Source organism: Bison bison, unplaced genomic scaffold (genome assembly GCF_000754665.1).
Source record: "Bison bison bison isolate TAMUID 2011002044 unplaced genomic scaffold, Bison_UMD1.0 scf7180017864467, whole genome shotgun sequence".
Classification (NCBI taxonomy): domain Eukaryota; kingdom Metazoa; phylum Chordata; class Mammalia; order Artiodactyla; family Bovidae; genus Bison; species Bison bison.
Genome location: NW_011495028.1, coordinates 148,794 through 163,837, shown reverse-complemented (window position 1 = coordinate 163,837; position 15,044 = coordinate 148,794). Strand labels below are relative to the sequence as shown.

General features: G+C 40.9%; 1 protein-coding gene and 1 non-coding gene across 3 annotated transcripts in view; both read left to right on the top strand.

The window, feature by feature from the left end:
• Positions 1–15,044, top strand: part of GNPAT (glyceronephosphate O-acyltransferase) — a 40,646-nt gene that overhangs the window by 8,911 nt on the left and 16,691 nt on the right. For both annotated transcript variants that reach the window (XM_010860524.1, XM_010860523.1), the window contains 3 exons: positions 2,796–2,978; positions 10,665–10,841; positions 13,011–13,140. In XM_010860524.1, the coding sequence (XP_010858826.1) occupies positions 2,871–2,978; positions 10,665–10,841; positions 13,011–13,140 (415 nt within the window). In that variant the 5' untranslated portion in view covers positions 2,796–2,870. The remainder of the gene's footprint in view (positions 1–2,795; positions 2,979–10,664; positions 10,842–13,010; positions 13,141–15,044) is intronic.
• On the top strand, positions 2,050–2,122 carry TRNAG-CCC. The gene has a single exon. It is a non-coding gene; the product is annotated as a tRNA-Gly (tRNA).

The window sequence follows — 15,044 nt, the reverse complement described above, 5'->3', positions numbered from 1 at the left end:
GGGGAGTCATATTTTAAACCAGAATTTGGCCAGAATTGTGTTTTAAAAAGGGCGTGGAGTGGGGCCTTCCCCATTGCTCCAGTGGCTGGGACTCCGTGTTCCCAACGCAGGCAGGCCTGGGTGCAATCCCTGGCCAGGAAACTGGATCCCACATGCTGCAACTAAGACCTGGCACGGCTAAATAGAAAATAAAAAAGGCATGTAGTGGCATGGAAGACTGATTCAAAGGGGCAAAACACAGGCAGGGAGACCAGTGAGGAAGCTGTTGTGATAAAGAGCATGGGCTATACATGAATGAGAAGACAGGATTGATTCTTAAAGGCCTTGTTAACAGGATGAAATGGATTGGATGTAAAGGGTGAGGGAGGAGAGGTCTAGAATGATCTAAACAGAGGAGTGAAGATGGCATGGAGGTTATTGATTGATATTTCACGAAAATGATCAGTTGTAGGATTGTTCAGAGGAGAAGCGAATTCACTTTTGGAAAGGCCAAATTGAAGAAGAGAGAGGACAGTGCAGGGGATTCAGGAACAAATATTTGAAAGCAGTTGAGTAGGTGAGAGTGCTCAACGCTGTGTGGAGTGAGGAGAAGAGGGCTGGAGAGGTTAACACATATTAAAGGAAGTGGGAGGGAAAAAGACGTATTTGTAGTTAGAAAATTTCCCCCAGGTTGAGAATCTCTGAATTAGAGAAATGAGATGAATTTTCTACTTGACAAGAATCGAGAATTAAAAACCAAAGTAGGAACGTTTCAGAATTGTAGCTAAGGACAGGAGGGCATGCTTGAGAGTGGTGTCACACTGTGCGGAGGTTTAGGAGGAGGAAGACTGGAAAGAGGCCAGGTCTAGTCGTTAGATTGGAAAGAAATATTAGTGTTTGTTACACCTTTTATAGTAGCAAGGAATGAAAAATAGTGCAAACGTCCGGCATTTGAAGTTATATGGGAGAAACTTAAATTGACATGGAAGAGTGTTTTTAACATTAAGTTTTTAAAAATCAGGTGACAAAAATATGTGTGTGATTGAGGAAGAGACCAAGTCCACAGGCATAGAGACAAGCATTCACTGAAATAGTATCTGGCTTATTGGGTGTCGATTTTAGTTTTCTTTGTGCTTTTTTGTATCCTCTGAATTTTTATAATGAACATGTATCACTTTGGTAATTAGAACAAAATATATTAAGAAATTAAGGAATATAAAGGTGATTATGCAGCCCCTAAAATATTTTAAAACAATATTTATTAATAATGTAAGGAAGTACTCAGAATACAGTTGATAAGGTAAACCATATTTGGTTTAAACCAAGATAAACCATATTTGGTATGGTCTGTGCTTTAAATTTAAAAATATGTACTTTTTTATCTATGAATGAAAAAAATAAGGAAACTAGTAGTAAAAGTTAAGAGTAGTTTGAGTAAAAGTTAAGAGTAGTGGGCAGTTTGTCTTTGCTTGTGTGTTTCTGTGTTTCTAAATTTTCCATAATTAACATGCTGAGTAGTGTAGGATAGTGGTTAGAAACAAGGTCTGTGCCTAGATAAGGCTCGAGCTTGAGTCCTGTCTCTGCCCTTGGAGAGCTGTGGAGCCCTGGCTAAGTGACTTCACTTCTCTGTGCCTCAGGCTCCCCGCTGTGGAACGGGGTAGTGCTGCTGACTCCCTTACAGGGTTGTTGTGAGGACTGCCCCTTCTTGGAGGTAAAGTTCTTAGAACACTGCCTGACACTTAAGAAGCAGTGATGCATGTTAGCTGTACTGACTGTTACTACTATTTTATCATCAGAAAAACAAACTTTTAAGAATTAACAATTTAGAAGTCATTTAACGATTTAGAAGCCTAATAACAAGCAGTTTCGGGGGTGGGTTGGCTAGAAGCTGATTTGCAGTGGTTGAAAGGAGATAAGAAACTAGTACAACAAAATATGAACTGCCCCAGAGAGCTTATATGGGAGCACTTGTGTCTTGAGTTTGCGCCCTTGTACTCTTAATTTATTTGACACAATGGTAACTTTCTAATGTATGCTCTGATTTAATTTTTAAGACTAAGTGAAGGGACTTCCCTGGTAGTCCAGTGGCTAGGACTCTGCGCTCCCAATGCAGGGGGCCCAGGTTGGATCCCTGGTCAGGGAACTAGATTCCACATGCCACAACTGAGTTTGCATGCTGCAAGTAAAGCCTGGCACAGCCAAATTTTAAATGAAAAATTTTTTAAAACAACTAAAAGAGGCAGACAAAACAAGGGTGATGGATGAAACCTGTGAAATAGATCAGATTTGCTTTAGACCTTAGTGCCCCACTGTGACTGTACCTGTTAACTTTGGCATAGGGACACTGGCTGTATAAAGATAGCAATCAAAAATAAAATATTACAGTTTAATATCAATTCATTGATCCTAATAATAGCTACATTTTTTTTCTTACTATGTGAAAATCTAATCAGAACACCCTGTTCTTTTTTTTGCTTTTCTTTTTTAGGCAAAAATTTATTTAGACCCACTCATTTCATGTATGGAATTTTCTCAGATACATATGGTGGTGAGGGTGGTGGTGGTAACAGTTTAGTCACTAAATTGTTTCGAACTCTTTCAACTCCATGAACTGCAGCCAGGCTCCCCTGTCCATGGGATGTCCCAGGCAAGAATACTGGAGTGAGTTGCCATTTCCTTCTCCAGGGCATTCTGTTCTTACTCTATGTCAGAATAAAAATTTTGACAAAGATGAAACCTTACCAATGTAGTTCCTAACCTGTCTTAACTTATTTTACAGCATGTGCATGACTTTCTTTCCTTTGCCTTGTCTACAGAAAGAGCTCAAAAAGTGGGATGAATTTGAAGATGTTTTAGAGGAGAGGAGGCATGTCAGTGACTTGAAGTTTGCAATGAAATGCTACACACCTCTTGTCTATAAGGGAATTACTCCTTGTAAGCCAAGTGATATTAAATGTAGTGTTCTCAATTCTGAAGAGATTCATTATGTCATTAAACAGGTAAGTGAGTCCATCTTCAGCCATAGCCAGATTCATTCATTGTGTACAAGTTTCTTTCTCTTCTTGATTCTGTGAATTTATTTTGCTATTTTTAATGTATCTTTTTGGATTTCACTATATTCAGCACATTCATCCAATATTTTTTTACCTATAATGCATGCTAGCCTCTTTGCTAGACATTGTGTCTAATAGTGAGCTAGTTGAGCAGAGTCCTTGACCTCCTGAGTGTTTAGTCTCATAGGAAATGATGACCGGTGTGCAGTCAGTTACAGTGAAATACATACACAAGACATGCCAGTGGGAGGCCAGTGTACAGGACGTTAATTAAGCGTGAGGGCAATTAATTTTGTGCAGGGAGTAAGAGAAGTTATTTTTTAAATGAGGCTCGAAAGATGTGTAGGGACTTGCCATGTGAAATGGATGAAGAAGAGTGTTCTAGCAGAACAAATAACTTCTTTCTTGTGGTTTTCAAACCTCGTGGCACATCAAAATTATTCAGGGAGCCTTGAAAAGTCCCTGTACCTACATCTCACATTTGGGTGAATGAAGTGAAGGGAAGGCAGAATCAAGGCTGATGGAGCCATTCATGAGTTAGGGGCTTAGAGGAGGGGTGAGAAGAGGGCTGGAGAGAGAGGCTGTGCTCCTGCTCTGGACGCGTCACTTGAGCTGTCCAGGTCGATGTCCTAGCTGGCGCAATCGGAGCTTCACTGTGGCGGCCCTTCACGTGGTAGTGAGCTTCTACACCCTGATGTTCATGGAGAGATCCTGCTTCTTTGACATTTAAGTGGAGGTGAGTCAGGTTTATGGAAAATTCTTAATTTTTTTTTTTTTGGCTACACCACATGGCTTGCGAAATCTTAATTCTTTGACCAAGGTATTGAACCTGGGCCTATGGCAGTGAAACCACAGAGTCCTAACCACTGATCTGCCAGGGAATTCTTAGGAAAACTCTTTATTATCTTTATTTTTTGCTGTCTGTTTTCCTCTGATTTAGACTTAGGACCTATGCTGTTAATCGTATTGTTTTCATCTAGCGTGATCTGTCTTGGGGAAATTATTAATCTTCTCTCACTTCACGTAAGTGAAGTCAGGTTTCCTCATCTGTTAGAAGATAAAGACAGTTGTTCTCAATACTGACTCTTTGTGAGAATCACCTGGAGAACTTCTGCAGAAGTTAAACAGTTTTCCACACGTATGTAAACTCTGTGAAGGCAAGAATTTTTTTGTCTCTTTCTCTTTTTTAAATTGCTATATGGTACCTAGCACATAGTGCACGTTCAATAAATACTTCTTGAGTTAATGGAAAAAAAATACTTTGATCCCATCCATAGGGATTCTGGCCTAATTGGTCTAGGTTAGGACCCAGGCGTTCTTCTCTTTTCTTCGTCTCCTCCCTTTCTCCTAAATGGCACTTTTTAATTGCCCCATTCTCCTTGAACCTCCAAATCTATCTCCACATACTCACGACAGATGACTTTTCTTCCTACTTCACAAAGAAAATTTAAGCCATTATGTGAGAACTCTTTGAACTTGGCTGTGATCAGGCTTCTAATTTACCTGCACCTAATATACATCATTTTCTTAAATGGAGCCCCTTCTGTTTGAGTTTAGTCCCTACCCTACTCCTTCACTCTGGATCCCTCCTCCTCCTCCTCCTCATCCTCAGGGACTTGGCTCTCTTGCCTGTCCAGTCAGATGTCTCAGCTTCTTCCTCTTTATCAGCTCTTTACCATCAGCGTTTAATATGCTCACTGCTCTTCCAGCTTAAATAGACCCCCTTTGACCACGTTCCTTTTCTCCTTAGTACCCCTCCCTTCCTTTCCCACTTCTCTCCCCTTTGAAGAAGTTGGCTGGTTTCTATGCCTCTTGCCCTACTTTCTCACCCTTCATGGAGTGGCTTCCAACCCCTTGTAGTAGTTCTTCCCAAGGCTGTGAATGACTTCCTTCCTTGTGACTAAAATCAACCTAGTTCAAATCCTGGCTAACTTTTGGCACATGCTTTCTCTTTCTTTCCATGACACCATACTCTTCCGCTTACCCACCGCATCTGTTTTATTATTCCTCAGTTGTCTTTACAGGCTTCTTTTTTTTTTAACCTATCTCTTTAAATACTGCTGTTCCTCAAGATTTTGTTTTCTCCCCTTCTTATTCTACTCACTCACTGGACAGTTTTATTTATTGCCAGAATTTTAAGTACCTTCCTTATACTAATGTCTCCATATTATAATATTCAGTTCAGTTCAGTTTAGTTGCTCAGTCGTGTCCGACTCTTTGCGACCCCATGGACTGCAGCATGCCAGGCTTCCCTGTCCATCACCAACTTCCGGAGCTTACTCAAACTCATGTCTGTTGCGTCAGTGATGCCATCCAGCCATATCATCCTCTGTCGTCCCCTTCTCCTCCTGCCTTCTATCTTTCCTAGCATCAGGGTCTTTTCCAGTGAGTCAGTTCTTCGCACCAGGTGGCCAAAGTATTGGAGCTTCAGCTTCAGCATCAATCGTTCCAATGAATATTCAGGACTGATTTCCTTTAGGACTGACTGATTGAATCTCCTTGCAGTCCAAGGGGCCACAAGAGTCTTCTCCAACACCACAGTTCAAAAGTATCAATTCTTCGGTACTCAGCTTTCTTTATAGTCCAACTCTCCCAGCCATACATGACTACTGGAAAAACCATAGCTTTGACTAAACAGACCTTTGTCACTGAAAGTAATGTCTCTGCTTTTTAATATGCTGTCTAAGTTGGTCATGGCTTTTCTTCCAAGAAGCAAGCATCTTTTAATTTCATGGCTTCAGTCACCATCTGCAGTGATTTTGGAGCCCCCCAAAATAAAGTCTGTCACTGTTTCCATTGTTTCCCCATCTATTTGTCATGAAGTGATGGGACCTGATGCTATGATCTTAGTTTTCTGAATGTTGAGTTTTAAGCCTAGTTTTTCACTCTCCTCTTTCACTTTCATCAAGAGCTCTTTAGTTTTTCTTTTCTTTCTGCCAAAAGGGTGGTGTCATCTGTGTATCTGAGGTTATTGATATTTTTCCCAGCAATCTTGATTATAATATTACTATATAAAAATAGTATATTATAAATAATATAGATAATTAGTATCTATTGCTTCAGCCCAGATCTCTCTGGAGTTTCATATGTGTATTTTTGTAGTTTATTGGATATCCTCTTGGAAGTTCCAAAAGCACCTCATATTCAAGATGTATAAATCAAAGTCTTTGATCCACCTCACCCTCATGCCATGGATATGCTCCCACCCCATCCCCCACCCCAGATTACCCTGTCTCCAAGAATGCTCCCCACCATGTGTTAGTTGCGCAAACCAAAACTCTGGATGCCATCTTCCACTTCTTTCTTTCTTCTCATACGCTGTCAGTCACTGAGAGCTGCTGATGTGCTCTCTGAACAGTGAGGTGCTCTCCTAAAAATAGCACTTGTCTCTTTTCTTTCCATCTCTGCTGCCACTTCTCCACCTCAGGCTCCCTTTATCTCACAGAATGTGGTAGCATGAAGTGATTATGTCTGCATTTAAGAGACCATTCAGGTTTGTGAGATGTAGAATAGACTGAAGAGGGACCACACTGGGCACAAGCAGTTGGAAGACTAGCTTCTTTTAGGTTTCCAGGAAGAGGGCTCTGTTGGGATGGCATATCTGTTGGGCAAATAAGAAGCACAGCTGCACAGAATAAGAGACCAGGTCATTCTCTGCTCCTCTGGTTTCCTCCAGTGCCTTCAAGAAGTCATTCCTCCTGAACAACAAGCCTGTTAACTTGTGTTCTTCATCTATTTACATCCTTCCTGTCTCCAGGTGTCTTGTCTTGCCTGCTCCCAGCTTTCTTTGCTGCCTCAAACTGGCATGTACATTTCCTATCTGGAGGAAGGTCCCCTCCTGGCCTTGTATTCTTTCTTTTAAATCTCCATTTCTCTTTCCTTTCTTATCCTGACTCCTTAGAAGTATAGGCTGCCCTCTTCAGTTCAGTTCAGTCGCTCAGTTGTGTCTGACTCTTTGTGACCTCATGGACTGAGGCATGCCGGGCTTCCCTGTCCATCACCAACTCCCAGAGCTTACTCAAACTCATGTCCATCGGGTTGGTAATGCCATCTAACCATCTCATCCTCTGTTGTCCCCTTCTCTTCCTGCCATCAATTTTTCTCAGCATCAGGGTCTTTTCCAATGAGTTGGTTCTTTGCTTTAGGTGGCCAAAGTATTGGAGTTTCAGCTTCAGCATCAGTCCTTCCAATGAATATTCAGGATTGATTTCCTTTAGGACTGACTGGTTGGATCTCCTTGCAGTCCTTGCAAGGTTGGATCTCCTTGCAGGGACTCACAAGAGTCTTCTCCAACACCACAGTTCAAAAGCATCAATTCTTTGGTGCTCAGCTTTCTTTATAGTCCAACTCTCATATGCATACATGACTACTGGAAAAACCATAGCTTTGACTAAACAGACCTTTGTCACTGAAAGTAATGTCTCTGCTTTTTAATATGCTGTCTAGGTCGGTCATAACTTTTCTCCCAAGGAGCAAGCGTCTTTTAATTTCATGGCTGCAGTCACCATCTGCAGTGATTTTGGAGCCCCCCAAAATAAAGTCTGTCGCTGTTTCCATTGTTTCCCCATCTATTTGCCATGAAGTGATGGGACCAGATGCCCTCCTCACATCCCAGTTTCAGAAGTTCATTTGCTGAAATTCATCCAGTAAAAGTTACTGTGAGTCTCCAAGTAACCCGATCCCAGGGACCCACTTAGTCCCTACTTGGTCAGTTATTGCTGTGTCCCTGTCGTTGGACACTCTTCTTCAGGCTGTCTTACCTGGATGTCTGTGACATCACACAAATGGTTCTCTTCTTACATCTTCCTTGTTAATCTATTTTATGTGTTTTTACATCTGCCAATGTTTCTCAGAATTGAATCTTAACAACCTCTTTCTCTTCCTGTCTATAGTCTCCCTGATTGATTTTATCCATTCTCATCATTTCAGTTTTTTTTTTCTTTTTTTTTTTTTCATTTCAGTTTTCATCTATAGTCTGATGATATCCAAACGATATCTCTACCCTTGGCTATATTATTGGCATTCAGAATTTTATCTCCGACAGCCCTATTCCCTGCTGGATATCTAAGTTCTGTGTCTCACAAATACCTCAAAATCAGTATATCTACCTTTTTAACCCCTGCAGTGTCCCCGGTCTGCATCCTCTATTCAGAGGATGGCCCTACTACCCATTCTTTTGCCTAAAACTGAGCGTCACACTGCCCTTACCCTTCTCTTCAGCACCCATTATCACCTTTGGGGCTCTTCTGTCTCTGGTCTGAACTATCTTGATAGTTTTCCAAGTGTAGTCCCTTTCCTAGGCTCATTTCCTGAAATCCATTCCCACCAAATCCTTGAGTCCTCCTTTTTCCCTTTTTCTAATTCTGCCTTTCTGTCCTCTCGTCCTCATTAGCCTTTCCTAGGATTACGTGCTTAATTATGTCACCAGTAACTTTAATTCTCATGTACCCCAGTCTGCCTTCCAGACTGCCCAGGATCTGTGTCAGTGTAGCTCTCTCATGTCACCAGGTACCGGGCTGCTCCTGGGTGGATGGGCAGAGTCGTGCACATCAGTGATCTCCAGACTTGAGATCCCTTCTTACATCAGTCCCTTCCTGTCCCCTAAATCTGCCAAACCTTAAGCTCTTATTAGACTCTACCCTTCTTGCCATTAGCAAACAATCATATTTTTACTTTGGAATAATGAAAAAGATTAGAAATTATTTTCCTCAAATTCCTGTTCCTTATCTTGAGGTGTGTCTCTATCTGCACCCTCTCCATGTGTGCTTTAGTCTGGGCTCGGTGACAAGGCCTCTGTGTTCCGGGCCAAGATGAGCACACGTTAATCTCTTCTGAGACTTCTAGCAGAAGCCTCTCCCTGTCTCTATCTTCAGCCTTTCTTTCTCTGTTGATTCTTCCCTTAATCTGACAACAGGTCCAATGCCACCAAACTTTACACTTAAAAATAGTTAAAATGGTAAATTTCATGGTATTATATTTTATCATAGTTTTTTAAATGCAATGATGATATAAAGACAAGAAACAGGGCTAAAGCTTTTCCAAGTTTGGAAACATTTTTACTGTAACTGTTGTCCTCTCTATTCTCCTCATTCAGACTTTTCAGTTATTCACTCTGTGGCCACTGTCTTCACTTTCCCACCTCCTGTTCATTCAGTCTCCGGCCTGTTTATATTCAGTGTTGGTTGTGTTCTGATCATATCACTGAACCTTTCTTGCTTCATCACTTTTCTGAGTATAAGGATATAGTGTAAGGATAAGCTCTGAGTAAAATAAGGGAGTGCCAGTTAAGAGGAAGCAATTTATCTTGGTCCCACAGTCTTGGGCCTGTTGAACTGGCTCCTCAAAAACTCAGATACAGGGACTTGCTGGTGATCCAGTGCTTAAGACTTTGCCATCCAGTGCAGGGGCTACGATCCCTGGTTGAGGACTTAAGATCCCATATGCCTCACAGCCAAAAACCAGAACATAAAACAAAAGTAATATTGTAACAAATTGATGAAGACTTTAAAAATGGTACACATTTTAAAAAAATCTTAAAATGTTAGAGAAAAGCTGAGATATGGAGCTATGCTATGCTATGCTAAGTCACTTCAGTCGTGTCCGACTCTGTGTGACCCCATAGACGGCAGCCACCAGGCTCCCCCGTCCCTGGGATTCTCCAGGCAAGAACACTGGAGTGGGTTGCCATTTCCCTCTCCAGTGCATGAAAGTGAAAAGTGAAAGCGAAGTCGCTCAGTCATGTCCAACTCCCAGCGACCCCATGGACTGCAGCCTACCAGGCTCCTCCATCCATGGGATTTTCCAGGCAAAAGTACTGGAGTGGGGTGCCATTGCCTTCTCCGAAGTAGAGGATAATTATACACTTGTGAAAGTACTAAATGCCACTGACTTATTTCCTTTGATATGGCAATTTGTGTGTTAAATTCACCTCAGTTTTTTCAAAAAGTGAAACTCCTTCATTGCATGTAACTGGGGAGATTGGGGCTCTAACATCCCATCCTTGTCTTTAAGAGCATTCTCTTTTAGTAAGAACAAATATAATTTATTACATAGATTTCAGTCTTTTTCAAAGTGCTTTTTTAGGGAGAAGTTAAAGGAACAGATTAGGCTTCTTTGAGGGTAGAAGCTGTGACTTGTTCGTCTCCAGGCACTTGACAGTCCCAGCACACAGCCAGCATTTTGTTCTCTGTACAGAAAGATGTGGCATGCCATATGAATGAAGAGCATTCCATTGTGAGGTCATGAATTTCACTAGTTATCCTTTGATAGTTCAGAGATTTTTGTACCAGTGTCCTGCATATCTGATGCAGTGAGTGGTTATTTCAATAGAATCTTATATTTTCACCTTGTATGTTGTTACCTTGTAATAGCACTAAGCAATTAGATGAAGAGATACAATAATCTACTGAAAGTAACTCTCAAAGTATATGCTCTCAGACACTAGATTTTGAGCAGCAACTTAGAGAATTTGGATATAAGCTTAAATCATATCCATTTAAATTAGGAAGAAAACATGCCATTTGTGAGTTATATAACATTAGTCCGTTTGGAACTGGTCCTGCTGATTTGAGCAAAAAGAATTTGGACTTTTTTTTTTCCTCCCCAGAAATTTATCCCTGCTTTCCCTTTTAGCTTTCCAAGGAATCCCTTCAACCTGTCGAGGTCCTCCGAGAGGAAGCCTGTGAGATCCTGGATGAAATGAGCCACAAGCTGCGTCTAGGAGCCATTCGGTTTTTTGCCTTTGCCCTGAGTAAAATATTTAAACAGATTTTCTCAAAAGTGCGTGTAAATGAAGAAGGGATTCAGAAAGTGAGTATTGCTTGTTAAAAAACAATCTCTTCTTCAACCCCTCACAGTTTCTTCAACTCAGAGGCGTCCCACTTTGCACTGGATGAGCAGCTCCTGGTTATCAAGTGGCATCCAGCCTGAGCAGAAAGCAGCTCTGCCTCTCTGATGGGTGTTTCTCCCTCTTCCCTTCAGACCTGCAGGCTTCAGACAAACCGACTTACTCACAGACTTGACAGACTAGGCTAACGTCAGATGTTCACTGAGTAGTAAGAGAGTTTCTGTGTATGTTTCTCCGAGGTTCTACAACATTTTCTTGTTACTCACACACCTTTCTGGCGTGTTTTTCCTGTAAACAAAGACATTCTCTTGTGGTATAATTATCAAAATAAGCAAATTAACATGGACACAACGCTGGTAATACAGATCTTTTTCATGTTTCACCAGCTGTCCCAGCTGTGTCACATACAGGCAAGGAAAGCCCTATGTCATATGTCACAGTCAGCTTCCATATCTCTTTGGAATTTTAATCTAGACCAATTCCTTAGTCTTTGTTTGTGTTTAATGAAACTACTTTTGAAGAAACAGACCAGGTGTTTCCCGCTGCCCCTTGATCTGGATTGGAGCTGCTTTCTCACGCAGGCTAAGGCCGCGTCCTCCGTGTGTCAGCCTGCAAGCACGTGGCCTCTGTGTGCTTGTTCCTGGTAATGTTCACGCTCACCAGTTGGTCACCTCGCTCTGCCATGTTTCTCCACTCAGTTACTCTCTGTCCCCTTGTAATGAATACACGTCTTGGGGAGTGCTTCAGGTTCCTGTTTTTCATCATACTTTCCTCTGTTAGTCTTTATACCCACTGATGATTTTTGCTTGAATCCAGTTATTACTCTTATGATTGCCAAATGCTGGTTTTTCTAATTGCATCACTCCTGTCATTTAATACTTTTTTTCTGGGAACAAGAGCTTTCTCTATGAAGATTATTTTATCTATTTATTTTTTAATACATTTTTTAATTTACTTGAAAGCTCTTACCTTCATTGGACTTCCTGCTCATGCCTTTTAATGCTGTGTTTTTATTCAGTCATCTACTTTGCTTCCAAGTATTTCTTCTTTTTCCTCCTGTGACTAATTTCTAAATTGCTGACTTACTATTTGGATCTCTGCGGGAGGGTGTTTGGTACAGTGCTGGGGCAGGGGATGTTGCTGGCTAGATCCTAACTGATAACAAACTACCTTACCTCAGTTGATTGTGTACTTAGATTTCAGAAGAACAGACTGTATGTTGACACATTGGGTATTTTTGAGGTTGCTAGCCTGAGAAATGTATTGGGAAGTTCATTTGCATTTGTCCCTGCTGCTGCTGCTGCTAAGTCACTTCAGTCGTGTCCGACTCTGTGCGACCCCATAGATGGCAGCCCATCAGGCTCCGCCGTCCCTGGGATTCTCCAGGCAAGAACACTGGAGTGGGTTGCCATTTCCTTCTCCAATGCATGAAAGTGAAAAGTGAAAGTGAAGTCGCTCAGTCGTGTCTGACTCTTAGCGACCCCATGGACTGCAGCCTACCAGGCTCCTCCATCCATGGGATTTTCCAGGCAAGAGTACTGGAGTGGGGTGCCCTACTACCGGGCATCCACTCTCCCCTGAGTCCAGTGTATAAATAGAAAAGTACCATTCCTTTTCTTGGTCCTAACAATGTGTAATTTTTTTTTTAAATCTCTGAGAGAGAATTTCTTGCTCTCTCTTCCTACAAACCACCAGTCAGTCTAGTACAACAACTAACTGTTGACTTCTTAATTCAGTCTGACTTCAGATTTGTTCCCAGTTCCCTGTGAACATTAGTGGCATGACTATGTCACAACCAAGGAAGCTGAATAAAGCTTAGGCCTTATTTACAAATTTATGTGTGTAATATCAAACAATGCATGTAAAATGCTTAATTGCTGCTCAACTAATGTATGTTAGTGATCATCACCATTACTATTATTATGATTGTAAATTTTAAATTTTTAATATTCTTGCATTATGTGAGATTATTTAGCTGGAACTCAGAAATAAGTTTTATGTATGTGGTCAGAGAGGCAGAAAAACATTGTTAGTGTTCCCCCAGTAGCACATTCTTCCACTTTCTGATATAAGGTACAGTTTTAATAAGCGTGAAAGCTGAAAGTGTTCCAAGTGTAACCTTTGTCTTAAAGCTCCAGCGAGCCATCCAGGAGCATCCCGTTGTCCTGCTGCCCAGTCATCGGAGCTACATCGACTTTCTGATGTTGTCTTTCCTTCTGTACAACTATGACTTACCTGTGCCGGTCATAGCAGCAGGAATGGGTATGCTTCGGTCTTCTACTTTCTTTTTTTTTGTTCTTATAAAAATTAAAGTGTTCACTGGAACAATTTTAACAATTCCAAGGAAGTTGAAGAAAATGATGAAAATATAATAGCCTGTCCCTCCTTCCTTCTGGTTCCAGGTGTAATGGTTGGATTGAGTCCTCCGTGTTGTGCTCTACTGGCCTGGGCAGACATAAGCAAGCGTATGTGCACGTAGGGCTTTTGGTTTAGGTTGAAAAAGGAGAGTATACTGCCCTTCTGGTGGTTTTTTTTTTTTTTCCCCGATGGTGCATTGGTGACTATCTCTATAGGTCAATAAATAGATCTAAACTTTTTTTAAAAAGTAAAAAAATTTTTAAAAATCTGAAGGGACTTCCATGGCGATCTGTTGATTAAGACTTCACATTTCTAATGCAGGGATGCGGGTTCAGTCCCTGGTCAGGGAACTAAGATCCCACATGCCATGCAGTACAGCCGTAAAATAAATATTTTAAATCTAAAAAAAAAAAAATAGGTCTAAACTCTTTTTACTATTTTTCAATTGTGTTAAAATGCATAAAGCATAAAATTTGCCATCTTCATCATTTTTCAGTGCACACTTCAGTGACATAAAGTTCACACTGTGGTACTACAGTCTATCCACTGAAGTATTCTCATCTTGCAAAAATGAAATTCTGTCTTCATTTAACACTTAACCTCTCATTCTATTCTCCCTGCATCCCCTGGCAGCCACTGTTCTGTTAATGCTTTCTATCTGTACAAATTTGACTATGCACTACCTTCTGCAAGTGGAATTACACAGGATTTGTCCTTCTCTTGCCAGCCTGTTTCACACAGCATAGTGTTCTCGAGGTTCATCCGTATTGTAGTATCCGTCAGAATTTTCTTTTTTTTTTTTAAGGCTAAATAATACCCAGTGTATTGTTATGCGGTTGCTAAGTCGTGTCCGCCTCTTCGCAGCCCCAAGGCCTGCGGCATGCCAGGCTTCCCCGCCCTTCACTGTTTGTATAGACCGGATTTGGTTTACTCATTCATCTATCCCTGGAGACTCGGGATGCTTCCACTTTGTGGCTGTTGTGAATGGTGCTGCAGTGAGTGTAGATGGATAAATACCTGTTTGAGGCTCTGCTTTCAGTTCTTCCAGATATGTACCCAGAAGTAGAATTGCTGGGTTAGATGGTAATTTTATTTTTAATTTTTTGAGGAACTGCCATTTTGTTTTCTGTAGTGGCTGCACCCCAGCAGTGCATGCAGGTTCACTTTCTCCACATCCAACCAACACTGATTATTTTCTGGTTTTTTAGATTTTTTTCTTTTGTTGTTAATAATAGTCTTCATAATGGGTTTGAAGTGATATCTCGTCATGAGTATTTGTATTTCCCTGGTGATTAGTTATGTTAAGCATCTTTTCATATGCTTGTTGGCCAGTTCTATATCCTCTTCAGAGGAGTATTTTAAGTCTTTTGGATTGTTTCTTTTCTTTGTTGATGAGTTGTAGGAATTTTTTATATATTCTGTATCAGATATGTGATTGTAAATATTTTATCCCTTTTCACTCTGTTGATTGTATCCTTTGATGAATGGAAGTTTTTCATTTTGATTTACAGTCAGTGGTCTGTATCCACAAGTTCTGTATCCATGGATTTAACCAGCCATAGATCAAAAATATTTGGAATAAAAACTCCAGAAAGTTCCAAAAAGCAATAATTGAACTTGCCATCCACAGGGAACTATTTGCATAGCATTTAGAGTATACTTGCAACTATTTACAAGCAGTTGTATTAAGAATTATAAGTCATCTGGAGCTGATTTAAAGTGTACTAAGGTGTGCTAGGTTGTATGCAAATACTCTGCCCTTTTATATAAGGGATTTGAACATCCAAGTGTTTTGGTACCCACAAAGA